The sequence below is a fragment of the Haliotis asinina genome, chromosome 8 (assembly GCF_037392515.1).
Source record: "Haliotis asinina isolate JCU_RB_2024 chromosome 8, JCU_Hal_asi_v2, whole genome shotgun sequence".
Lineage (NCBI taxonomy): Eukaryota > Metazoa > Mollusca > Gastropoda > Lepetellida > Haliotidae > Haliotis > Haliotis asinina.
The window spans coordinates 16,062,971-16,090,192 of NC_090287.1; the positions used below are offsets into that span (position 1 = coordinate 16,062,971).

Below are 27,222 nucleotides of genomic sequence, written 5' to 3' on the forward strand. Positions count from 1 at the left end.
AACAAATAGCATGGATTTGTTGCAGGCAAACCAAGGACAATAACAAGGATGAGTCTGGGGCTCAAACCCTGGACAACTGATACATTAATCCCAAACCGTTATCGGCAAAGTGTACTGCCTTTGATCTAACAAGTGACTGTTCCAGAAGCACTAGAGTCATATCTCAACATATGTATAACACAATTAACAACAACCAACAGAAATCTTACCTTAAAGAGGAAACCAAATCCATATATCAGATACGATGGGGGCAAGTAGTTCTTCTTCCCTGTAAGATCATCACATGATTTAGTCTTGGTTATTGACCCTACAAATGTCAATGTCAGTAAGTGACAGCAAGACACAGACAATGTACGAAAAATTCAACACACATTCACTGTGTATCATTTAGCTGTAATGTCACCAAAAGTTATGATGATCGTACCTCTGATCATGAAGCTACCCGTTGTCAGATACTCTCCAGAGGGTGCTGTCTTTGACACCTGATCATGGTGGACGTACCATGCACTGGTCACAACCTTTGCATCCCACGCTGCACTGTTGCATATGGCCATTGTCCCTGCCTCATTAAGAGTTTTGGGGGGCACTGGAACACCTACGATGGAAGGGCATGTAGATGTTGACATGATGTTAAAGTAAAATACAGTGATTGAGATTTATGCCAATGTTGGCAATATTCAAGAATATCACGTCAGGGAAGACCCGAAATCTTTTTCACACACTGTATCAGTGTAGGGAATCAAATCTGGGTCTTCAGCATGAAGAGCCAACATTGAACCACTAGGCTACACTAACATTCATAAAATAGAGACCTTTATACAGATATATTAACACAAAATCAACCAAGCAACATTTTAAGCATCTGATCCTCAGTTTTGGCCACTCTTCTAATAGTATATATAATGATGGTGATTTCACTGACCCTGAATATGGGGAACTAAAGAACAACACAAATGGCAGAATTAACAGTCAAGCTGACCCCTTCACTGATGACAAAGAAAGTTCAGAACCTCAGAGTACCCAGTCAGAGAGAGAGTGAAATGGTTTACTCTGCTGTCAGTACAAGGAAACATGGTCTGCTGCTACAAGACAATTCCCACCTGTCGGGTTCTTGATGACACAGCTGCTGGCACCATGGAGGTCAGCGTGGACGTACAGATCACCTGCAATGATGATGATGTTGTTAATGCTAACATACAGTATGAACATTGTAGCAGCTTCCAGAGATAACATTACTTCGGTACACACATACCCATAGACATCATCATGAAGGATCCTTCTCTCTCATCTTAATGATGATCTGTATCTATGTTTGGAAACGTCAGAATAAAGTCCTTCAACAAGACAGACTCTCAGACCAGACAAGCTGCATTAACAACTATCAGCTTCACTGACATATTATTCTGACCTGCAGAAGAACCTCAATGAGGTAAGTAAGTACTAACCTGGCCGGAGATATCGCTTCACTATCAGCTCATTCTGCTGCTGATCCCGACCACCAATCACCAGGTAGTTCTCAGAGCTGATGAACCACAGGAACTTCTCAAACCTGAAGAAGACAGACAACATCAATGAACCTTCAAACCTGACAAGCTCAACTAATTCTAGGGTGGTGGGGTGACGCCCTGGAGATATCAAGGATGTGCTAAAAGCAACAGGAAACCAAACTCACTCAGTCTACATACCAGTAAGTTTTCCTTGTCTTGTTAATGGATGCAATAGTTGCTACTTCCTTCAGGGTCTGCTTTGTTTTCTTTTCTGCTGATTTGAAGGCCTATAGACAAGAAGACCAAATTATCTCCCCTGATCTCAGTAAAACCATCAATACAAGTAATCTTCTAGTACTCATACAGTGACATTAACAAATGAGACACTTCAGCATATGCTTAAATCTAATCAACAGCTTGTGTTTGAGAATCCATGATATTTACTGTCAGATGAAACTGTCAACGGGATTCATATCTGGTGTAAGAAACAACTTAAATGTCTCAAAAGAAGCTTCCCATACCTTCTTGGATGCATCCATTGTTTTCTGCTCTTTCTTAGCTGCTTGTCGTTTCTTATCAAAGAATCTGAAAATCAAAACATGCATTCTTGAAAAGGCAACTGTAAGACTGATTCTTATCAGGCATTAACCCTGAAAGCACACAAATTATTCATGTTCATTTCTTAATCATCAAGATGAAAAGATGTCATAGGTGTATGTAGATGTATATGGACGTGGGAGACATTGGCAGGATAGACTCCATATTGCAATCACTTCAGTGATTAACATGGAAGTAATAAAGATCTGGCGATGTCCTCTTAATGTCATCATGAGGATAAAGACCATCTCTCAAAGACTTGTTCAGGTCTTCCCAACTTACTTCCTGGAATTGGCATAGGCACTGAGTGACAGATCGATGTCGATCCTCATGGGTTTAACAGCCTCATACTCCTCCTCCTCCTCCTCCTCATCGTCAATGTCTCCAACATAAGGATCTCTGGAAGAAAGCCTCACAATGTATAGCTGTCGTGAAGAAATCATGATGAAGTGTAAACAAGACATGGGATGATTCCTCAATACTCTGAATCATTCTCAAGTATCAATACAACTACTGGATTGTTGGCCAAAGAATGTCACAGTGCAGTATTTGTGATACCCAGTTTGGTGCATTGTGACAGTTGAAATGCTAGACACTCAAAACACTTGTATTGTGACCAAGGCATGGTGCTAGTTTGAGCATTCTCAGCCTTAGAAAATCAGCAGCTAAAATCATAAATAAAGGCCAAAAATGTGTAAATGTGTCTGGAATGGCATTCATGTTTAGTCAGTTTGGTGACAAGTATGATTGGGTCAGACCACATTCAAGATGTAATAAGTTCTATCAAAAAGGTTTCATTTATACTTCCAGCCAATACCATAATGCACATACTCAAATGTACATCTCTAGGGTGTCATGTTCACAATTCTGGAGGATGTTTAAACATTTTACAGCAACAGCAAACATCAATTTGACCCTCACTTGAGCAGGAGAGTGATGTGATTAGTGTCCAGTTTGAGAGATTTGATGGCACTAGCCACTGGGTCACCAGTGAGCTGGGCTTCCTTCACCAGGTTCCATATCTCAGTCCAGTCAATCTGGTTGGCCAGGGCACTTCGGACAATCAGGATGGCCTGGTCAACCTACAGAAGAACAGGCAGAGGTACATCTTATGTCATAATATGGTCATGCCTTTCAGAGGTTTATGTTGCATGCTCTTGCTGATTATTGTTAATGCTAGTTAAAACATTGTGACCAAACATCAAGAATGAGTGAGTGAGTGAGTGAGTTTAGTTTTACGTCGCACTTAGCAATATTCCAGCTATATGGCGACGGTCTGTAAATAATCGAGTCTGGACCAGACAATCCAGTGATCAACAACATGAGCATCGATCTGCGCAATTGGGAACCGATGACATGTGTCAACCAAGTCAGCTAGTCTGACCACCCGATCCCGTTAGTCGCCTCTTACGACAAGCATAGTCACCTTTTATAGCAAGCATGGGTTGCTGAAGGCCTATTCTACCCCGGGACCTTCACGGGTCACATCAAGAATGACTCATTGGAGATGCTATTACAGTGTACAAAATAAGGCCCATTCAACTGCCTAAGACAGGCAAGATTTCTGACCGATAGACTAAATTTAAAGCTAGCCAATCTAATGGTCTGGTAAGTTTGCTAATCCATACATTTGACTAAAATCACAGTATTTTAGTGTCTGGTCTGGTCAAATCCATTTTGGGCTGGTAACATTCTGAATTACCAGCCCTCATGTCTGGCTCGCTTTTTGGCTTATTTCTTACACTGGCTATTATTATTCTTAATAAAGTGAAAAAAATGAAAGTTCTTACCAGTTGTAGGTTCATTTCAATTAGCTGTCCTTTCAGAATATCCACTTCCTGAAATTAAGAGCCAATTGTTAAGATGTTTTTGGCAAAATTATTAAAATCTAAATATTTTAGATATTTAAATACTTACCTTACCATAGGTCTTATGCATATTACCTCAAGCTTCGCTAGTAGAGATCAGACAGACGTTGATTCGCCATTCCCTGAATGGCTACCTCGTATAATCTACGGATGTAGTCACGGAAGTGACGTGATCTCCCTACTCGCGGGAAAGCGAGCCATCCCAAAATTCACTTTTACTGGCAGCAGGAAAGAAAGGTCCGATGAGTCCAAAGTGGGGAGGAGCATCCAGCGTTGGGAGGGAGTCACCGCCCTATGGTAAGGTAAGTATTTAAATATCTAAAATATTTAGATTTTAATAAATTTTTAACTTACCTTACCATAGGTCTTATGCATATGGCTTCGACAGAGAGGACGGTGGTGTGGACTCGGAGGACCTTCACATCTTCAGCAGACCAAGCACATGCACAGGAGACCCGGGAGACCAATGCCAACGTCACAGGGCAAACCTGGAAACAGGACAAAGGATAACCCAAGGGAACTCCAAAGAGAAACCGACGCACCCAGAGGGTGAGGTTAATCTTAAGACCAAAGGTAAGAACAACACAATTACCTAATGGGCGGAAGGCTGGGTAAGTTGCTGTGCAACCACCAACGGGCCAAAAGACTGAAGCCCCTCCATGTCCTCGACAGCCAAGTCCCTCAGGTAGTGTGAGGCAAAAACGGTGGACGACTTCCAAAAACAACCCTCCATAATCCGTGGCACCGTACAGTTCCTGTGGAGGGCCATAGTGGACGCCAGGGCTCTAATTTCATGGGGGTTGTTCGCCGTCGGATGGGGGAGTTTCTTGGCATCGTACGCCGCCAGGATAGTCGCACGAAGCCACAGAGCAATAGTGTTTCTATTAACTTCCCCCTTGCACGATGAAGAAAAAGGGATAAACAGTCTCTTTCGGGAATGTCTCTTCAAGGCAGACCTCTGGATGTAATATCTAAGGGCCCTGACTGGACACAGGAACTCCTCCTCCGTATCATGTCGTCCGAGGATGGTCGATAAAGGCGGGATGGAGAACCGTCTATCTGGTTGCCCGGGAAGCTGATTCTTGGCAATGAAGTCCCACAGCAATCCCAAGTGGACTCGACCATGCCTAGCTTGTTCAAAACGCACTTGTGTGACATCCAGGGCATGAATCTCACTAACTCTAGCTGCCGTAGCTAGGGCAAGTAAGAAGACCGTCTTCCTGGACAACAGCTCGAAGGAAGCATCCTCTAGGGGCTCATATGGGGAGCCTCTCAAGTGTTGCAAAACAACATTCAGATCCCAAGCTGGAGGGCGGAACTTGACCTTCTGGTCCTCCAACTTGAACGCCTTCAGCAGGGCAACCAGTTCTGGAACTTTAGAAATCTGACGATCCGTCTTGACCGCCAAGACGGAGTTCAACGCTGACAAGTAGGTACCCAACGTACTCCCTTTGAGATGCTTGGAATTACGTAGAAACATCAAAAAATTCGCCACGAACTGTGGGGAAGCTGTCATGGGATCCTGTGATCTCTGAGCACAAAAGCTTTCAAATGAGCGCCACTTGTCATCATAGAGGGATCTGGTGGATGTCCGATGAGCTCGGGTTATGGCATTCGCCACATGCAAGGAATAGCCTTTCGCCCTTAATGCCTTCTGTAAATGGTCCAGCCGTGCAGATGGAATCTCAGCGGATCTGGATGGAGTTGTTGGCTGTGCGGATGACGAAGGAGGTGTGGCCAATCTGGAAGCTGAACCGGATCTCCGCTGACGAAGCGTCGCAGATCGGGGAACCACGGTCTGGCTGGCCACCAGGGCGCGACCAAAAGCAGTCTCAGGTTCTGTGTCTGCTTGATCTTGCCAATCACTTCTGGGAGAAGAACGGGTGGTGGAAAAGCGTACGCGTCTAGACCCTCCCACGACAGAGATAGAGCGTCGACTGCCCAAGCCTGTGGATCCGGTACGGGAGACACGTAAGTTGGTAGCTGATGGTTGAAGCTGGTGGCGAAGAGGTCCACCAAGGGTCTCCCGTGGCGAAGGCAAATCTGACGAAACACGTCTGGATGAAGCATCCATTCCGTCGGTGAAGGTCTGCCTGGGCGCGACAACGCGTCTGCCAGAATGTTCTTGCAGCCGGGTATGTGACGAACCCTGATTGTGATCCTGTTGCTGTCTAGCAGATCTGCTAACACGAACATCTGGTCTAGAAGTTGCTTGGACCTGGTCGTGCCCTGATTCCGGATAACCCAGACGACTGTGGAGTTGTCCGACGCCACCAGGAGCTTGGTGTTGGACAAAATCGGTAGCCAGCGGCGAACTGCTAGAATGACGGCTTGCAATTCCAGGTTGTTGATGTGCCACAACCTTTCGGCGTCGGACCACAGCCCTGAGGTCGTTCGGCCCGCCAGATGGGCGCCCCACCCTAGTAGAGACGCATCCACGAACAACTCGTGGTCGTGACTGGAGTCTTCCAAACAGACGCCGACGCAGACATTCGATTCTACCATCCACCACCGGAGATACTGATGTAGATGTGGAGGTAGAAGAACCCGTGACTTGAGGTCGTTCATCTGGATGAATGGTGACAGAAACCTCTGTAAGGGCCGTAGCATAAGGCGCCCTCTGAGAGTAAGATCCTGCGCCGATGTCAAAAGACCCAACAGAGACTGCCACTCTCTGAGGGTCATGGGTTGAGAGAGACCTCGATCCGCAAACGCCAGAATCTTTTGTTAAAAATAATCCCCCGATGAAGGTCAGTTCTTGAGTTGGTTCCAGATGTGACTTGTTGGTGTTGACCATCCAACCCAGTTGATGCAGCAGGCGGGTGGAGAAGTCCAAGTGTTTGCGTAGCAGTAGAGGACTGCCGTGGTTGAGAAGGCAGTCGTCTATGTATGGATCGAAGTCCACTCCCCTTAGATGAAGAAACCTGGTAACCGGAAGCGTGATGCGTGTGAAAAGCCACGGGGCCGTAGAAATGCCAAACGGAAGCACCCTCCACTGGTAATGTATTCCGTTGAAGACGAACCTCAGGTACTTCCTGTGACGCGGATGTATGGGAACATGTAGGTAAGCGTCCTGTAGGTCCAGACTGGCTAGCCAAGCCCCGGGAGACAATTTGGCTCGAATCTGCTCTAGGGACGTCATTCGGAAATGAGGAGGGTCGGCCAGATACTGTCTGTTGAAGACCGCCATGTTGTGAATCATGCGCATCTTGTCGGAATCTTTCTTTGGCACCAGGAAGATGGGTGAGTAGAACCCCGGGGAGCGGTGGGGTTCCAGCACTGTCTCTATGGCTCTCTTGGATAACAGAATGTCGATATTGGACTCTAGGAGAGCTAGTTGGTGTTGAGGATATATCCGCGACTGGGGAGTAGATGTCAGCGGTGGAGTCTCGACCAATGGTAGTTTGTAGCCGGACTTCAGAATCTTGCTTACAAACGGATCCTCTAGGAATGACCAGTTGGGCCAGAAGATCCCTAGTCTCCCACCTACTGGAGTCGGATGGACAGGTACGACTGGGGGTGGGAGGTCCCAGTCGGAGACATCCACGGCTTCAGCGACCAGAGTAGGGGCGCTTGCCTCTGCCTCGCCCTGGCATCGAGGGGGTGTCCCGGCTGCGCTCCTGGGGCTTCCGCTGAGTGTCATTATCCTTGGTGCGGCCCCGTCCCCTCCCAAAGGAGGAGCGGATGGATTCCCTCCTGGGAATATAGCGCTTCTTTCCACTTCCTCTGGCTCTGCCACGAAAGGCAGAACCAAGCGCCTCAAAGGTAGACAGCGCGACTTCAGTGTTCGTTAATTCCGCGTGCGACTTGTAAATATCTGGAATCTTGTCGGCGAACAGAAACTTGGAAGTGAAGGGAGCCCGAAGTAATTGGCGCTTAAATTCCTCCTGCCAATTACATGTATCCAGGAAGCCGGAACGGCGAACCGAAGTTGTCATAGCCAACGCTGCACGTAAGTGACCGAGTAAGTCATGAAGAACTTTGCCCTGCCACTGGAAGATCGTCGTGAGATGATCCACCCTGGAGGCGTTGTCTTCTGATAGGTCTGCTGCAGCCGCTGAAGTAGCTGAGGCTAACGCCGAAATGGGTTTAAGCATACGCTTGAGTTCCGTGTCAATAGCTGCTAATTTGGAGTCCTGCACTTTCTAAGCTGAGAGTGAAGAACTTGACAAGCGCTTGAGTGAGTCGTCCTGGGCTGCACCATTATCTGTGAAGTCTAGGCTGTGGATCTTGTAATCCGACTTCCTTGACTTAGACGCCTTGATCGTAGGATTCAGAGACAGCTTGGCAAAATCCTCGTCCAGGAGAGACACTGCCTCCGCCACCATAGGATGAGGTGGAATTAGTAGTTCCGGGGACAAACGGATGGACGCCGGATTATTAGGATCGACTGACGGAGAAGGACAGTCAGGTAGCCTGTCAGCAATCCACTCAAACACTGCCGATAGTGGTAGATAGGTGCCATCATCCTCGCCTACACCTGCCTCTTCTTCATAGTCAGGGCAGAAGTGTTGCTCCTCCAAATCTTCCCAAGAGACTGAAGTCGATTCCCGCCGCTGGGTGGAAGAGGTAGAAGGCGTCCGAGTAGAAGAATCCTTCAGTGAAACTCGCGAGGCCTCTGGTGAACGTGAACGCCGGGTTCTGGAAGAGCGCCGAGGAGATCTGGATCGCGAACGGAAGCGCCGTCGTCTAGGAGAGCGTGAGCATGAGCGCGAGCGCCGGCGCCGACTACGGTGAGGAGAACGGGAGCGCCGATTCCTTGGAGATCTGGACCATGATCTGCGTCTCGAGCGCTCAGCTTCTAAGCGCCGAGCGCGCTCCTCGTCTAGCTGACGTTGTAGCACCTCTTCTCTAGATAGCGTGTGAGAGATCCTGGGGATCCGGTAAGGCGCTGGCGGAGGCACAGGAGCCGGCGTCTGAACAAGCGCTGGCGTAGGTATAGGTGCTGGTATTGGAACCAGTGAAGGTGTCCCCATCAAGGCTGTAGACGCTGACGTGAGCATAGGCGCTGACGTAGGTGTCGGTGCTGGCATAGGCGTAGGCGTTGACGTTGAAATTAGTTCGGGAATCAAGGCAGGCGCTGACATGGGCGCTGGCACAGTAGCTGAGGTCGGCGCTGGCTCTCTAGTAGAAGTGCTGGGCGTCAGGAGAGACCGTAATAGCCTCTGAACTTCTGGGTGCGCTAAGGCGTCCGGACGGGATAAGTCAACAAAGGCGTCCGAGCGAAGTGGCTCCGGAGACGATCGAACCGGCGTCGTAGATGAGCGCTCCAAACCAGACGTCGGCGTTGGTGCTGTAAAGGTAGGCAGCTCCGGGTCGTCCTGTAAAGAACCTAAAGAAGAAGCTGGGGAAGACATTCTCCTCTTCCGCTGAGTAAACCTCTTTCTACGGACAGCTAAAAAGGTCTTGAAATCCGCCACAGAAAGACTAGTACAATGCTGACAGCGGCTGACAAGGGAACAGGTCTGCGATGCACAATCCGGACACCAGGGGTGGGGATCCTTGGCTGACTTCTGCCCCTTGCAGACAGTACAAAACTGCCGAGTCATACACAGTTAACTGCAACAGATAAAAACATACCCGAAGCGTGAAATAAAACAATAACGCTAGAGGTAGAAACGAAAAACACCCCTACATAAAAAATGCAGCAAAAGCGCACCCCCAACCTAAAGTGGGTACGCCTGTAAGCTCGCGACAGCGACTGCTAGCAACCAACATGGCTACCTGTGAAACATGCCACGTGGGACAAAAAAAACACATGAAAACGGCAAAAATCGGGAGGAAATACCATACAAAATAGCAGAACAGATGGAGGAAGTATTCCTGACGGAATAAAGAACCTCCAAGGCCGCCATGACACCTCACAAACAACGCAGGAAAACCCACATCGAAGTGAGAAAAAGAAAGAAACATTTACAACACGAGGTAGCAAGGTAAGTGAAGTTAAATTCAATTTAACTAACCACACACCTAGGGAAACAAGACATACCTACCTGTTGAACGACAACTTTATTCAACACAATAGAAAACTCCGAGCGAAACAAACACGTCTGATCAGACGAACGCTAGAAGTAAAAGTGAATTTTGGGATGGCTCGCTTTCCCGCGAGTAGGGAGATCACGTCACTTCCGTGACTACATCCGTAGATTATACGAGGTAGCCATTCAGGGAATGGCGAATCAACGTCTGTCTGATCTCTACTAGCGAAGCTTGAGGTAATATGCATAAGACCTATGGTAAGGTAAGTTAAAAATTGAAGATATCCATAAAACTGAGTATAAACAGAACATGATGTCATGATTAAGGACTATCAATAGATCACCAAAAGCAAAATTCAAACTGAGACAATAACAAACAACAAACAGTAGTATCTAAAATCAGTAATCATCATCAACCAACATTAGTAATCATTATCACCATGAGTGAGTGCTTTTCATGAAAACCAAGAATTTTCACATTGCATTTGATCAGAGAAGTACTCAAATCTGTAAATTTAAGTGGTCATTATAGTTTTTAAGAGTTGTATATTTCTCTTGTAATGGTAGGACATGGTTCAAAACATCAAAAATATTCCACTCCTCTACTAATGCTTAGCTTATGGCCACCTACTCACCTGCTCCTTCTGAAGCACATTCAGACGCTTCTCATGGTCCTTTTTCACATTATCCAGTTTCTTCAGAGCTGTCTTTTCCTGAATAAAACCAAGATTACACTCCTAATTCCTATTCTATCATGCACAACAAGTCCAGTTGTGAGTGAATCTAAACAACAGCTCACTCACTAGCATTTTAAAGTCTCCACAGAGTCACTTTCCTTCCTTCGGTTCCCATCTCACACAAGTTTACATCTCTCGTCTGCTTTCAATATTCATACATTTCTCTTGTTAGCATTCCAAGTAGGTTAAGCAAACATGGTTAACGGTAAGAGCAACAATCAATACCAAGACATATCACACACTGAAACCACTCTCTGAATAAATGATACAAACATGTTTACATTTTCTGTCACTTCAATGCCCTTTGCATAATAACTGAAGCACTGATATCTGATTCAGAATTATAAGCTCTAAATGCTACTAGTCTATGACTAGTCGGAGGACAACCATCACTGGTATCATACTGACGTGTTAATTTCCAATGGTGCAGTATCTATCCTGATCAACACACATGACATGCACTGAGGCAGAAATGTCTGGTGTCCTGTTTGTCATGTGTGATGACTGACAAACTCATCTAAAACATAGACGAACATAGCACATCAATAATCTGTCGTATTGCTAACCTACCTGTTGGAGTGTCATCACATCAAGTCTCTGGCTCTCCAGCTGAGAGAAAAACTGATCCACAGCCTAGTGGAAAGAGAAATATCAAAATATCAAAACACTTTTATAGAAAAGATCATAAATCGAAAATTTCAACCATAAATGGTATATTTATATACTTATCCTACCTCACATATTGTACGCTCTCTCTCTCTTTTAACAAAAACACTTGTGAACATATCTCAGTCTCCAGTGCAAGGATCTGCCCTCCATGTTGTCCTCCTTCATCTCACTGTCTCTTGCGAGAGACATGCTCTACCAAAGTGGTCAATGCGACAATGATCAATGCGACAAATCTGCATCTTCATTCCCAAATAAAAGGGAAGATTATCTGCTAAATAGGAGTCTGTAGAAGCGTAAAAAAAAAATCATCCCTAGATTCTGGCAATGGTCTGTGAGATCTCCTTTTTGCTACTTTCTTAGGACAATCTACTTTGTACCTATTTCAAGAAGAGCCACGCTTATATTCAGTGAAAGCTTCCTCAGTCAAAAGTTTACTACAAGAACAACAATTATCCCAGGACCAAAAACCCACACAATTCACACATGATGTATAGGGATCAGCAAAGTTCTACATTTATCACAAACTTTCGTCTTCCTAGAGGAAGATGTTCCTTTCTTTCCCATATTCTTGTTTGTTTCTTTCCCATATTCTTGTTTGGAATAATTCTACTTGACAAAATATTGTCTGCAGTGATCAGCAAAGAAAAAATGGTTCTACAAAGTTTCATCTTCCTAAAAGAAGATGTTTCTTTCTTTCCCCAAAATTCTAGTTCACAAAGTAGCATCTGCACTGATCGGTGACAAGAGGGAGAATGATTACTAAGGAATGGTCATGTGACCAGGCAGTGGAGTGTGATGCATGTCTCTCCTGAGACACTTTGTAGTGTCCAGGAAGGAGAACAACATGGTGGGCAGAGACTTGGATCTGGGGCCAAGATAAATTAACATGTTTTTTTCGTTTCCACTCATTCACTGATTAAAAAGGGAGAGTACAACAGGAGAGATAGGAAACCTCTTGATTACACGTGGAGTCTGGAGATGAACAAATTGCTCACCCGGTCAAATGAAGCAAATTCTAAGAAGGGCTTCTTCTCGTCCTGTCTGAGATGAAACGGATGGAAAGCCTCATAGCTGAAGTATAATCAGATATTGGAAGATAAACGGAATAAAGATGCCTCGTATTAACATTCATTACCAACACTAAACAAATCACCTCCAATGAAGACACAATTCATAAATATTTTCAGCATTTGTTTTAAAGGAACTGCATCACTTATCAGTTGACAAATCATTTAAGAATAAATCCAGATGAATGTTGTTTAATGCCAGTCATACATATATCAGGCTTGCCTCACAAACTGACTACCACTTATGACACAATGACAATCAGTTCTTAGGTGAATGCGTATTCTCATCCACAGTTCCTTCTGTTGAATCAAGAACACTGGAACGACTTACGTGAGCAGTTCCGCATTTTCGCCATCTTTGGGGTTTGGTTTCTTGTCAGTCCTCTGGGTAATGTATCCCTGAAACAAAATACAGGTAAAATCAGTCCATCAGCCAACACTGTGAATAATTACTGAGCTGTTCCCATCTATTTTGTTCTGGGGAGGTAGGAGGGCTCATCAATTTTGGACACATGTACAAGGCGTGGTATCATTTGTACATGCCACAACTTACTTTGCATACATATTTTAGGGGCGGGTGTCATTCACACTGTACATGTTTCATCACCATCTCGCTGGCCATAAATTATTAATGACCCCCTATTTGGTTACCTCTTGTAATCAACATTGCAAGACAGAAAAACAAGAGTCATCAGAAGATGACATATCAGCCCGGCCCCCACATATTTGAAAGAACAAGTCATCTGACAATTTCTTGTTCAGCTAGATGTTTTTCACATTAGGTCCAAAGCATTTCCATGGACATCATGACAAATATGGCAAAATGGAAATGTCAAAAATCTGCTCCGGAAAGAAAACCAATCTCTCCATTTTGAGACTGAGTCTGAATCATTTCCATTAAAACCAACAAAAATAATGATGTCAAAAATCTGCATAGAGCAAAAGGCACCACTGTTAGATCTGCCTCATATACATGCAAAGTTTTCTTGAAAGATACTGAAACTGTGAAAGGTACTTGAGTCCAAACAGTTTCCATGGAAACCAAGTGAAACAGATATGCCAAAACTCTGTAGATAGGAAAAGGCACCACTTTAGTATCTGTTCCATATATCTATTCTTGTTGAAAGATATTAAATGGTTTAGGGGTTGTGTTCCGAAACGAGTTATCCCTCCCTTTTTTGTCTAAATTCAAATCATTTCCATGGAAACCATGAAAAATAAAAATGACAAAAATCACTTGTAAACTGAACTGAACAGTTTTGGAATCGAAACCGACAGAAATAATAATGCCAAAAATCTGCATAGAGCAAAAGGTACCACTTTAGGTTCTGTCTGATATATCTACCATTATTTCTGTCGAAAACTGTTGAACGGTTATTGAGTTATGCTCCAGAAACAAAATGGTTATGGATGGACAGTACAACAGACAGACAAGGCAACGACTATAACCCTGCATTACATGCCTGAGGGATAATATTAGTATTATTAACACCTTACTTACATTAATTTGAGTAGTATATGTGCCCTTAACAACCCACCTTGCACTGTTCCTGCTGAAAGGTCTTCAGCATTTCTTCTGCCTCTTCTATAGCTGACAGCAGCTTGGGCATGTCTACAACACACATCACAAACTGACATCAAAAAAACATGCCAGCACTTAGTACCTTATACAAAGTGTCAAAGGACAATCTAAATCATTCCTTGGTGCATGATAGGCATGTTTTTATACTTGGAATACTTTAAAAATCTCTAATGCCATGATATTTGATATTTGAGTCCATTTGAAACCAATGATTCTTCACACAACTAAACTTGCCAAAAGCAAAGAAACAACACAGCTCTAAGCCTAAAGCAAACCTGGGTATTTAGAAAGAGAAAATATTATCTTTGCATATAATTTAGTTCAAGGAAAAATGACATTTACCTAGCTCAAAGATGAAAAGTAATGCTCTCATCTGAACACTAGAAGTCCAAAGGGCATTTCTTTGTCATGTCATAAATATTTGACAAAGAGCTCATCAGTGTTAATCAAGTAATATGTAACTGAATTTACCTCTTGAGATGTCAAAGCCTTTGCCAATCCTACAGTTCTCTGTGAAGCCGGCCCCTAACAGACAGTGATCCAGTAGAGCTGGGCCATAGTCTGCAAAACATGACAAAAACTCTGGCTGTTACATCCATCAACATCATCACCTTAGTTGCTCCAGGCATAAAGTGTCATAATAAGGTTACTATGGTTACCAATAATTCCACATCAAGCCTGATATAACACCAGGGTATGAAACACTAAAAAATTTCAGCCAAAACACAGGGCTGGGCCCTGTTTCACAAAACTCTCATAAGCCTAAGATTTCGTAACTTCTGTCATATAGCATTCATACCTGCTATGCTGCAACATAGGACGTAGGAATGCTAAGAGAAGTTTCCAAACTTTAGGCATACGAGAGTTTTGTGAAACGGGCCGGGGCCCTGGTTAGATGTAAAAGATGCCTTACCTGCCGACGAATATATCTTCATATACATGTCTAAAAACATAAGTCAACTGTCAGACAGGTGAATTTGAGAATCTGGCAGTCCATGTTGAAAATAACCCCTCCCGCGCAGTCAAACAGGCAGGTATTTCGTACACTGACAACACTACATAATTGTGAGGAATTCTCACACACTGAATTAAAATATTTGATCTAACACAAATTAGTACTGGGAAAGAAACTCCATGAAAAGAAATTTCAGAATCAATATATCGACCAAAATGTATCCACAGAATGATTAGTAACATGAATTCACTAATCTGTAAGTGTACAGATAGAAATTATGTGTTTCTGCTATCAATCAGTTATAGGTCACATGCAACCAAAAAAAACAAACATTATTACAGCACAACTTTTACTTATTCCTGACATAAAATTGACACTGTCAGTTGTGAAAAAACAAATATACAAAATTATAAGCATACAGTCAAGAAACAAAAGTGCAATATTTTGGAATTGGGTTTCCTTCCCTCGAAATGAAGCACCCAGCAGACCTAACCCAATGAGAGCGGGTGGGTGTGCACTCAAGTGTAACGAATACTTTTCACTGGCTGATTCATTTGCTGATACACTGAGATGTTATTGTGTATATATAGAGATGATTTTCGAAGCACGGTGATTGATAAAAAAGTAAGATTTCACATGGATAACAACTTTTTGATTGCATATGACGTTTTCAGTTTCGGTATGGATTCATATACCACATGATAAAACGTTGCATCATATACAATAGCAGTAGTTGTTATCCATGAAGTATGTATATAGAGATGTTGAGTTTTGTAAATGCATGCTCTCTGCATTTGCATTCAATCCAATCAAATACTGAGATGGCGAACTACTGTGTAGCTGGGAAATGTCACTGGCGTCGCCAGAGTACAAAGCAGAACTTGAAACTGACGATGTGAGTTTGCACCACTTTCCGTCCGATCCAGTCATCCAAGAAAAATGGAGGCAGTTTGTTTACAACCCACATACATAACATCATGTCATGTGTACAAGAATAACACCTGCCTGTCTGTGTAATTACATAATGTGACAGAGACAGAACCCTGGTGCAATAGTCATTGATCAATGTATTTTGTCTGTGGTGTATAGCATGACAGGTGTTAAGTTCAAATCTATGATTGAAGTTGTGTATTGAATACTGTCATTAGCAGACAAGCAATCAGACACACAGATGTCACTAAATAGACATTGAGTTTTGTCTGTGACAGAGACTGCTTGTCACAATCAACATATTTTCCTATATTTCTGAAGGTATGTATTAAAACATTTCGGTTTTCAAACTGAACACTTTTTAACAATGCAAATACACTTTCTTGAAATCTACAAGTATGGAACCATTGTGTTTTTATTACTACACACCCAAGATGCTTGTAATGACAAGAAACATCTCTTGTTATCATACTTTGACCACAGCAATAATCCTTGAATGCATCACTTGCTGTGTTTTGCAAGTTGCCTTCCCAGTTCAAACTGCGTGAACTGAATCACTATGCAGGCACTATTGGTGCAGCGCAGCTGTTGAAACCACATTTTCTCCCATTGCTGGGGGAAAATTAGTGAATCGTTTGAACTTCAATTTTGCCGGCCTTTTTTCATCGCACTGCTTTTCAACTTTATAAGCTGAATTTGCATTTTTGATGATTTGTTCCTGTAAGTCAATACCAAAAGGTATCAGAATCTGCAAGGTTGTGTTTTGCATTGTATGTGACCCCTTTAAAAAGGCTTATGCTTGAAACTGAACTTCTTGCTCTCTACTATTCTCGTATTAATCATGGTAATCTAAAGAAATGTAATCAATACTGTGACAATGAAGTTTTGATTTTACACTGAAATTCATAACCTTGTATCGGTACAGCAAGAACAGTTTCCTGTTTCACTGATATCACAAAATGCAATGACATTCCTAATTACTATAGATCTCCTTTGCTCCCTTAAATCCCAACTGGGTGATAAAAATTAAACATTACCTAGATTTGGAACCAGCAGCTTCTTCAGAGGGTCTCCATCTTTCCCCTTCGACATGATTTCTGTCAAGCTGGAAAACACATCATATTGACTTCAGTAACAAACACCTTTCAGGATGGAACACTCATTCAGAAATCATCAATACTAACAAGGCATGATAGCCCATTAGACAAAAGCTACAAGTTATGCGTCTTCATGCTCCAAGTGGAAGATATGTAGTGGAAATCATAATAGTAGTAATAGCCAATCAGAACTGCTCAGATGCTTTCAGGCAATCACAGACATTGTTAATAACCTAGTTACTGGATCTGTGTCTGTCTATTTTTCTGTTCCTAGTCCCTACTGGAATATACAACTCAATCTGCATGTGAAGTGCCAGGAGGTAAAAGATCACTTTACATACTCTTAAAAAAAATAGGGGAAGCATGAAAATTTCAGGTTTACAATTTTCAGTCAGTAGTGTGTGATTTGACCCTGAAAACCCTGATCGTGCACAGATGCAAAAAAGTTATTGGAAACGATGGTCTACAGTGATTTATCAACCTGCCTGAAAAACGTCAAGATTCATAATAACACCAGATGCACGTGTAAGAGGCCCCTACATTGTGCACATGCTTTCCATGCATTGTGTTTGTTTGTTGTGATAACATGAAATGATGCTGCATACACAGGACAAATATTGTAACATTCCTCAATGGGTTTCCTTTCTACCAGATTTCAAATTTCAGGTTCACCTACTATTTTTGAAGAGTATACTACACTGGACCTTTGTCAGTGAGACAATGTGAGAAAAAATGTTTCCCTGAAATTTCTTTTGAATGAACAATACAAGTGATGATATCACTGTTTCTTTTAATAATTATCACCGCTGAATATTTTGGACCACAACTTTTAGCACACTCTCATGAACAAAGGCATTCATCAGTATTATGCGCTGGTGCATCCTGCAGTATGTCAGAAATAGACATTAAACAGCACATCAGAAATATTCAACTTCTGAAACACCCTCACCTCTCCACTGTCGGCAGTTCATGTTGTTTGGCCACATCTACAGGGTATGTCTCCCTCACAGCAAAGCGGACATCTTGACTGTTGTCAGTGCGTGGTCGAAGGATGTTGAGGATTGTATATTCATAGTCTGTCAGGACAATGTTACCCTGTTTGAAAAACAATAACACATCAGGTACATGTAACGAATACATGTGCACTATAGCCTTCACAAAAAACATCAACATACAGTCAGTCTAAAGGTGACTGAAAACTTCAAGTAAGGTAGGTAAGTAAAAAATTGAAAAATTCTTACTTATTTTTTCTAAACAGTGTGTACATTAAAGATCTAGGCCAAAATGATCCAACTGATTTGATGCACCCATCAATACTGCTTCTCTAAGCCACTCTTGTGTCAGTGGAAGACATCCAACGGCAATGTCCGCACACACCTACCCTATCGTACAGCTCCAGGATGACATGGTAGGCAGCTTCACTGGAGCCAAACTGGAAGTCAACTATTCTGTCCACACCGAGTTGCTGAATGCACTCTAAACGGCGACCTTTGAGATGCTTCCTCATCTGAAATAAACAGAACGTATTCATCAAAGATGGCCGGACACAATTGGAACAAATGGTCAGGTTCTGCTGAGAACAATACACAAGGCATTTGCTATGTGACATCATCCGTATGTGTATTTTGTGGTTGCTGTATCAAACTGTCTGATGTCTTTCATAACAGGCAGGCAACGTATGAGGCATCATTCGGAGCCATTCGTCAAGACTACAGGTCATCCTACCATATCAAAACTAATGTATCTCTGCCTCTCTTATTTGGTTTTTAGGGCATAATATCTAATAAGGCTAAATGCTGTTAGTAGTCATGATTATTATGTGTCCCTACCTTCATGGAGAAGCCAGATGGAGCTGGGTTTTTGGGCCAGTCAAACTCAGTACTGTGAAGGCGAATTCCTGATTCCAGCAAAATGACCACTTTCTGATCAGGTCTGGAAATAGAACAGATTGGAAAAAATTCCATACAGCACATAAGTGAGAGAGACTTGGATTCAACAAGGCACTGAGGAGATAAATATTGATCATTCCAGTTATGTCACAGTGTATCAGCTTCATATGGGAGAAAAGTCTAAAGTGCTGCAGGTCCTAGATACCTACTGAGAGCCATGCTGGCAAAGGTTGAACCATGATCAAAGTGAATCATGCGGCCACTGGTTTCTGCAGTGTCCAGGGAACAGAAGCATGCACAATGAATTGCATTTCTGAAGCAACTTGTAACCCCATACTGCACACCAGGTATATTTGATACAGTGGGCTTAATAACCGGGACATACGTAGGTGCAATATGTGAGCATTGCTAAAAAAGGAGTTAAACCACACTTAACCACTAGGTCAGGTATCACAAAGCATTCAGTATCTTGTTTTGTTTACACTACACTGGAGTTTCCGCAGCATTTGACACCTTTGAGAGGTAGACACCTGTCCCGCATTCTCTTTATTTCACTATCTGGGCCAAGCTAACCATGAATTCAACAAAGCAACAATTCATTACAGTATGACCAGAAGAATACAAACACATATTGTAGAGATCCAACTCTCATTTTATCGGGCTACTGCGACCAGCACAGTGCGCATGCTGTACAATACTCAATGGTCCACCATGACTGTGAACTTATCATTTCCCATATCGAAACACGGCCTCAGTTATACTTACTTTGCCAGTCTGATGAGGTAGGTCTTGTTGTCTATATCATAAATATTGACCACACGCATGCCAAGAAACCTGAAAACATACACAAAACAATCCTTTTATGATCCTCATGCAGCTATTATAATAAAACATTATAAACTGGTCAAGGAATTGTGATTTATTATTGGGGAGTGTATGAATTTCCAGTCTTAAACAAGGTTGAACATTCTGTGAGCTCAGATAAAATTCATAAAAGTTAAGGGATCCTTGTTGTAAATGACTGGTTCGTCTGTTGAAAAAGTATTGACCTAAACAAATAAAGCTGTATACAAGACACTTTACCTTACCTTACATGTAAATGCTGTTTTCTGATTGGCAAAGCACTTTCGTATTATTTTTAATGTACCCCACTTACAAGAAAGATACATTTCAATGTGCACCAATGCCAATGGCAAGTCATTCAATTCTTCATGGTAGTACTTCTTAATCTTGAATAACATTGAATCATGCATGATTCACAGAAATTACCAAAGTTTAGCAAATACAAATCGACAGAAGTGTCGAAAAATCTTGCAATGGCAAGAAAAATTTGCCTCGCATTCCAATTAATAAATTTGACAAAACATTCAAATGAATATTATATTTGACAGGTTACATTGTGGTGACTTTACTAAGACACAGTGTAAGTAAACTTATCCTCAGTACTTTTCTTCACACTCCACTACTGAGTCTAACAAAACCTTATGGGAGGTCGCGTTAGGTAACCTTTGAGACAGACCAATCAGAAGACAGCTTACCAAATCACGAAAGTGCTCATTCGCACACACCTTTTGTACGTCTTGTCTTATAAGGTTTGTACCCGAACGATTCCGAATGCTATTTCGCGAACGCTTGCTTCTGGGTGATGCACACAGCATATGTACAACCATGTCAGCGATGAGTAAATAGTCGCTGAAAATACTGTTTTTGGCAATATTCAGGGATGTTATCTTGCAGAAATATTAGCTAATGGTAACCATGTCAATATACACCCCAAAGCGTATATACTGCAGGTTAAATAACTGTGTTATATGCAGATTTTGTTTTTCTGGAGAGATCTGTGTCAGTGACCTGAATATTTTGAAAGTCCCTCCAATCCCTAAATAATAGCTGTTGTCTGATTGGTTAAATCTATTTAACCGTCTCATGCTTGATTGGACTGTCAATGGTCGCTCAAAGGTTACCTGACGCGACCTTCTACTAGGTTTTGTTAGACTCAGTTGTGGAGTGTAACGAAATACACTGAGACTAAATTTACTTAGACTGACTAAGACAATACCTGCAGGAAACACAGCAAGATGCAAGATTCGAATTGTGAGATCCACACAGGTTAACCGAAGTATACAATCAGACACCCATGCTTCAAACAGTTCAAAATTGTTCACTGGTCCTTCAAGACCCATCGGTTGATGTACCCTAGATGTTTGTTAATGTACCCCAAGCCCGAAGGTACATCAACCCATGCACACCTCCTGACCAATGAACAACATACATTAAAATGTTTCGATTTAGTGATGTTTGTTCACTGTCAACCAATGGGCATAGTTAAATCATTTTACTATACTGTGAATACACAATACTACATAGAAATTTGTCAAATGTAACATATGCTACACATGGGATTACACTTTCTCAGTTAAGTACAGATTCTAGTACTTATATTAGCATGATTAGGTTGTGTCCCATCAGGGATTAGTGTCAACACTCTCAATGTCAGGCACCTAACAGCAGGCACACAAAGTCAGTGATAGTCTTCATGATTATCACAATAACTGAGTTTGATTACATTGATGGGAACTTTGTCATGTCTCACAGTTACAATGAAGTTGACAAGACTTTCATGAAACACAACATTAATGAAACCCTTCCATTCCCCATACTTATCACATGACAATATTGTAGGATCCTCCAAAGTAGAAATGCACAAATTTCCTTGACTTCAGTTAAGTTCAAATGTCAAAATCTCGACCAATCATAGACATTGTTTATACTGAACCATACCAGAAAAGAATAGACTCACAAATACTAATGACACCCTGTTTCGGGGAGTAAGCGCCTGTGTCATTTGCTAATGTACTACTATGCTGTAATAATTTCATGCATTTAATATGATTTATATTTATGTGCCTCTTAGATTGTATGTATGATTACTTAGTTTGGCAGATATCAACGAACCACAGTTGACAACATTTCAAATGTTGTTCAATTGGGAAAGAGCCTACATTCACCTGTACAATGTAGTGAGATAGATGGTAAGTTCCCTTGCACTGCTGATAAAGTGGTTTCACCTATGTGACTTGTAAACATAAAAGATTTTTATTACATCATTCACAAGAAGTCAAAATAATTGACATGGAGGTAAAAGTATAGAAAGATAGGGTATGTTTGATAATAGTCAACATCTGATATTTCTGATGTTCATGAAATCAACATACTGACTAAATAATTCAGTGTGTTCGTTATCACAAGCTTAAATGTTAGTTTAAGCAGAGACCATAATTATAACAGATGGTCTCTGGTTTATGGAAATAAAAATGAAATGAGTGACAGAAAAATTATCCCTTGAAATTGGTGGTGTCTCATAAAGCCTATTCACACTATTCTTGTACATTAATGTGTAATCTCATCTACATTCTAACACAGAATGCATGTTGGTTTTATAGTTCAGCTAGCTGAACTAGTTGGTTTTACAGCTTGTAGGACATGGTTGACATACATTGTAATGGATCATACTGTGTTGTTAACCATTGTTTCAGAGATGAATTAAGCTGCCATCAATCAAAAAATAAATTACCTTGGGTTAATGACGCAACTTAGTTACTTACTATGTACAGTCATCTTCAAAACAGTACGATACAAATTCACGAAAATAGCCCCGTTCTGGAGAAAAGTTTAGTATAAAATTACCTTTGAAGTTCCTTGACCACTGCGCTAATATCGACTGTACTAAATCTACTCTTCATTTTGAATAGTGTTATATCTTATTCCTTAAGTTGTAGGTTACCCATTCGCCACAGTCATGTGTTTCACCATAATACACAAGCTTTAGCCTTACGAACTTCCTGGGTAAAATTACGTCTTGACAAAAATGTTACATCTTACTTCATTGGTTAAAATGAAAATATTATCCAATGAAAGTTAACTTAACAAAACAGGTTTCAATCATCACACTTCTAACTTCCGGTTGGAAAAGTGCGTCTGCTATGGGAATGCTGGTGTATGTTCTGTCAATATTGCATATCGTCACTACTCTTTCGACATGAAATTGGGTCACCGTGTCACCTTCAGACCTTGTATGTGCAAGTCACGTTTATTGTGCGTGTACCGATAATACTGCAAAGCCATTTTCTTGGTGAATTTGACTTCGGAAAGACAAGATCAGATTCTATCCTGGTTACCACAAGCTTGACTTGGGGCACTTGACTTGGACAGTGTGGTTTGGACTTGCTGGTAGTTTTTCAACGGTAATACGGTAGGTGAACAATAGAGCCGTACCCCCCACCCCAATCAAAAGCCAAAATTACAAACCGACATGCATACGGTTTATACCCGGACTGTCGACAACAGAGAACAATACGTCCAAATTACTTGTCGACAGTCCGTGGAAAGGGAGATGATGTTCCACATGAGTGACATGACGCCCAGAGTGCTCGCAATTAACAAACCATTTAAAAACACAGTGTGACATCAACAGTGAACCATATGTTTATTATATCCCCCGCTCAGTAACAGGGCTATATAGCGTTCATTCTGACCATATATATTCGCACAATATATTTTGATATAGATATATAAGTGAAAAAGGTATTAACATTTGAGAATTGTGATGATAAAGTCCATTTCAGTAATCGGAATGTTCAGCCAAGATGAAACAACTCTGACACGTTGTCTCTGTAGTTCAAGTCAGTAAGACTGTCAGCCTTCAACCAAATACGATGGACAGGTGGCATTTGTACAGCCCCAGTATGTTTTCTGAGCTCTGTGTCTGTTGACTCTGTACTTGAATCCATTGTAGTAAAGATTCTGACTTCCATTAATGTTGTCAGTGTAACACGCATCACAGCATTTGCCATTTTGATAGTGATAATAACATTTTCCTGATCTATTACATATACCCAAATGATACATGTTTTCCACAGGATGGTAGTCCTTGTTTGTTTGCAACCTTAATTCTCTTACAAATAGTTAAAATGATTAACTTAATTAATTTCCTCGTGATACGTGCATAACATAAAATAATAGTCTGTTTGCAACCTTAATTTTCTTACAAATGATTAAAAATATTAACTTAATTCAATTACTCACAAATTGTTGAAAAGACAAACTTAATTCATTTCCTCATGATACGCGCATAACGTAAAATAATAGTCTGTTTGTAACCTTATTTCTTACAAATTTTTAAAAAGGTTAACTTAATTCAATTACTCATGATTGACTAAGTCACCATGCAAACATTCTCTTTAACATCGTCACGGTTTGTTGACCATGCTAGGTCTACACTCAGGGTTTTCACTCTGTCGACAATAAGTAACATTGTAATTTTCATTTATTGACAGATCTGGCTGACACCCATGCATACCTGACCCAAAATATACATTCAATAAACTAGAACAGGTATAGAAAACAATCAGTAAACTTGTTCTATGTTGGAATATTACACCGGGGACATATACTATGTAAAAATAGAGGGGTACAGGCGGAACTCTTTCCAACAATACCACTGAATTCATGTGCTAAAGGTTTGATCATTCTGAATTTATATTTGATACTGGCCGAGGGCTGCGATGCGGTCCTTTGCAGTCAAGACATGACCCTGCATTGCAAAACCACGTGGGGCTCTTGGCCACTTGCATGTCGTTTGCGTGGCATATTTTGAAGTTAGAAGTCAGATAGAACAAGTATATATCAAGGATATTCCATCCCCATTGCTTACGATGAGCTCATCAATATTACTACTTTCCCCTTGTAGATACATGTGGAACCAGACACCATCAATTATATGGTCTCTGGCGAACCCATTTCTGGTGACCTCCGTTGTGCTGCTTCTTGATTATTGCCAAAAGCGTTTTAAAACCATGCAATAGTCGTTCACATAAAATTTACATTATGTAACAGGTCATTTGATGGGACAGGCCAAACGTACATGATAACCAAGTATTTTGGTTAAACTTCACAACTGATAAGCATTAAGATTCTATCAGCAAAAACTTCCACCCCTACATGTTAAGTGTGCTACTCGGCAAATAGTGATTGTGTAACTGCAGTCTGTAATGACATGCTAGACTAATATTATGTGTAGATATATGTATGTATGCAGAATATATACATGTATTATGATTAGATGACAATATATTATCTGTTGTACATATCATTAACTGGAATATTATATGGAAAGGAGCATCAGTTTTGTCTGTAAAATACTCTCATTATGTACATAGCTTTTTTCATCACCTGATCATTGCTCATTTACATGAAAGGCATTTAGAATATCTAAAGACGTTTGAAAATATGATAGATGTGGTGTATTTGATGTCATTTCAGGTAACATTCATCATGGATGATGATCATACACAACCACCCACCTCGCTTTTTGACAGCTACCGCACTGAAGTATTCAGCTATCATGGAATGGAAAATTATAGCCTCGCATGGAACCACTTTGAAAAATGTCGCCAACTTGGACAGTTTACTGATATCATCATTCATGTTGAGGGAAAGGAGTTCCAATGCCACAAGATCCTTCTAGATTCTTGCTGTCCATATTTTAGTGCATACTTCTCGTTCTCAGACACAGAAAATCAAAACAGTATTTGCCTGAAAGGAGTTTCTTTAAAAAGTTTCACAAAACTACTCGACTTTATTTACACAGCTACACTGACAGTAAATGCAGATGAAGTAATAGATCTTTTAGAATGTGCAGACTTTCTCCAGTTGAGGGACCTTGTTCATGCATGTAGTGGATTTCTGCTTCAACACGTCCACCATGACACCTGTCTAAAAATCTTTCAGTTAGCAGAGGCTCATCTTTTGCCAGACCTTAAAGAAGCAGCATGGGAATATATTCAAAACCATTTCAAAGATGTCGCGGAAAGTGAGTCTTTCCTCCACACGCCGAAAGATCTCCTTAACAGAATAATCACAAGCAGAACTCTCAAGGTGGATTCTGAAATGATAGTATTGAAATCTGTGGTTAAGTGGGTCATGTTCAATCGGAATGATAGAGTGGGAGATTTTAGTGATTTGATTTGCCCTCTTGGATTCAGTCAAACAGATGTTGATAAAGCTGATGTATTGTCTTTGTATGGCAAAGATGTGTATGACCAGCTGAGGAACTGTGTTGGTGGATCCAGAATTTCAAGATATGAGCAGGTCATGGTTGTTGTGAGTCGGGACACGACTTCAAGTAAGTTTAGCACCAGTGATATATTCTTCTACAACCCTGAAACCAGCAGATGGCACACACTTACCTCATTTCCATTTGAAAAACGTCATCATTTTGGTGTGGCTTTGTTGAAAAACAAAATCTACCTTACAGGTGGGGTAACCACTGAGGTGCCTCTGTATGATAAACAAAAGCAGATATTCTCTGAGGCATGGGAGTATGATGTTTTGGGAGACACATGGCGACAGGTACAGTCAATGAATGGTGTGAGGTACAACCACAGCAGTGCTGCACTTCAGGACTTAGTCTATATTGTAGGTGGCCGAGGCAACAGGAAGATTACAGTCAGACCTGATGGCGAAGTATACAATGCTGCCACAGACCAGTGGACATCTCTCCCTGCTATAAAAGACGTTCAAGGAATAGGAAATGCCGCTCTAACGCCTCTTGATGGCAAGCTGTACCTTCTGGGTGGAATGCATAGCTCTGTTACCACAGGGAGAAGGGATGTGTCATTTGACTCATACAAAGGAGCTCAGTACTATAACCCACTGGATAATGAATGGCATGACCTTGTAATATTGTCCTCACAGATCGATGCTGAGGATTTGCGTTTCAGCAGAACAGACTGTGTTGCAGTCAGTGGATTCTTGCTCCTCATCAATGACCAGCCAGGCAAGAGATTAAAACTTTACAATCCTGTAACAAATAGACTGAGTGATTTCATCTTGTCCCATGGCTATCACAAATTTGGTGGATGTCACATATTCCAAGATCAGCTGGTGATATCAGGTGGACTTGAGGACAAATTCAGAGCCCATGACATGGTGCATTGCTTGGATCTCAATGGACCTCCATCAGACTGGAAAATGTTAAGTCCTCTACCAGTATCACTGTCTCACCATACATGTCTTAATGTATACGTAGATCTGAAGGCACTGAATGATAGAGAGAATTCATGAGAGCATCAGCTGGTGTGTATGTCTTTAACATGAAAGTCAAGAGGTTCCTTGTCAGAACCCTAATCAGAAATAGAGCCTCGTGGTTCTGTAGCTCCATAAACTTATGAACAAACCATATTTTGGTAATATCATCTGCAGACTAAATTCTAAGAATGGCATTCTCAAAGTAAAGAGGATGACATCCACAAATACTTGCCTTTATCCCTTTATCTGCAAACTATTTACGAAAGATTTTTCCAAAA

General features: G+C 41.6%; 2 protein-coding genes across 2 annotated transcripts in view; one reads left to right on the plus strand and one right to left on the minus strand.

The window, feature by feature from the left end:
- LOC137293770 (ribosome quality control complex subunit NEMF-like) overlaps positions 1-22,717 on the minus strand; it is a 32,728-nt gene extending 10,011 nt beyond the window's left edge. Inside the window, exons 1-21 of the mRNA XM_067824484.1 lie at positions 22,544-22,717; positions 19,622-19,690; positions 18,797-18,899; positions 18,349-18,474; positions 17,917-18,062; positions 16,908-16,975; positions 14,457-14,546; positions 13,942-14,015; positions 12,735-12,802; positions 12,332-12,407; positions 11,238-11,300; positions 10,566-10,643; positions 3,875-3,922; positions 3,006-3,166; positions 2,367-2,483; positions 2,009-2,072; positions 1,686-1,774; positions 1,446-1,549; positions 1,101-1,163; positions 425-595; positions 210-268 (exon numbers count right to left, since the gene is read on the minus strand). Coding sequence (XP_067680585.1) covers positions 210-268; positions 425-595; positions 1,101-1,163; positions 1,446-1,549; positions 1,686-1,774; positions 2,009-2,072; positions 2,367-2,483; positions 3,006-3,166; positions 3,875-3,922; positions 10,566-10,643; positions 11,238-11,300; positions 12,332-12,407; positions 12,735-12,802; positions 13,942-14,015; positions 14,457-14,546; positions 16,908-16,975; positions 17,917-18,062; positions 18,349-18,474; positions 18,797-18,899; positions 19,622-19,690; positions 22,544-22,599 — 1,893 coding nt within the window. The 5' untranslated portion in view covers positions 22,600-22,717. The remainder of the gene's footprint in view (positions 1-209; positions 269-424; positions 596-1,100; positions 1,164-1,445; positions 1,550-1,685; positions 1,775-2,008; positions 2,073-2,366; positions 2,484-3,005; positions 3,167-3,874; positions 3,923-10,565; positions 10,644-11,237; positions 11,301-12,331; positions 12,408-12,734; positions 12,803-13,941; positions 14,016-14,456; positions 14,547-16,907; positions 16,976-17,916; positions 18,063-18,348; positions 18,475-18,796; positions 18,900-19,621; positions 19,691-22,543) is intronic.
- Positions 22,718-25,181: 2,464 nt separating this feature from the next.
- LOC137294305 (kelch-like protein 30) lies at positions 25,182-26,981 on the plus strand. Its single transcript, XM_067825305.1, has one exon. The coding sequence runs from the start codon at positions 25,190-25,192 to the stop codon at positions 26,978-26,980; it is 1,791 nt and encodes a 596-aa protein (XP_067681406.1). The 5' UTR covers positions 25,182-25,189; the 3' UTR covers position 26,981.
- Positions 26,982-27,222: the final 241 nt, after the last annotated feature.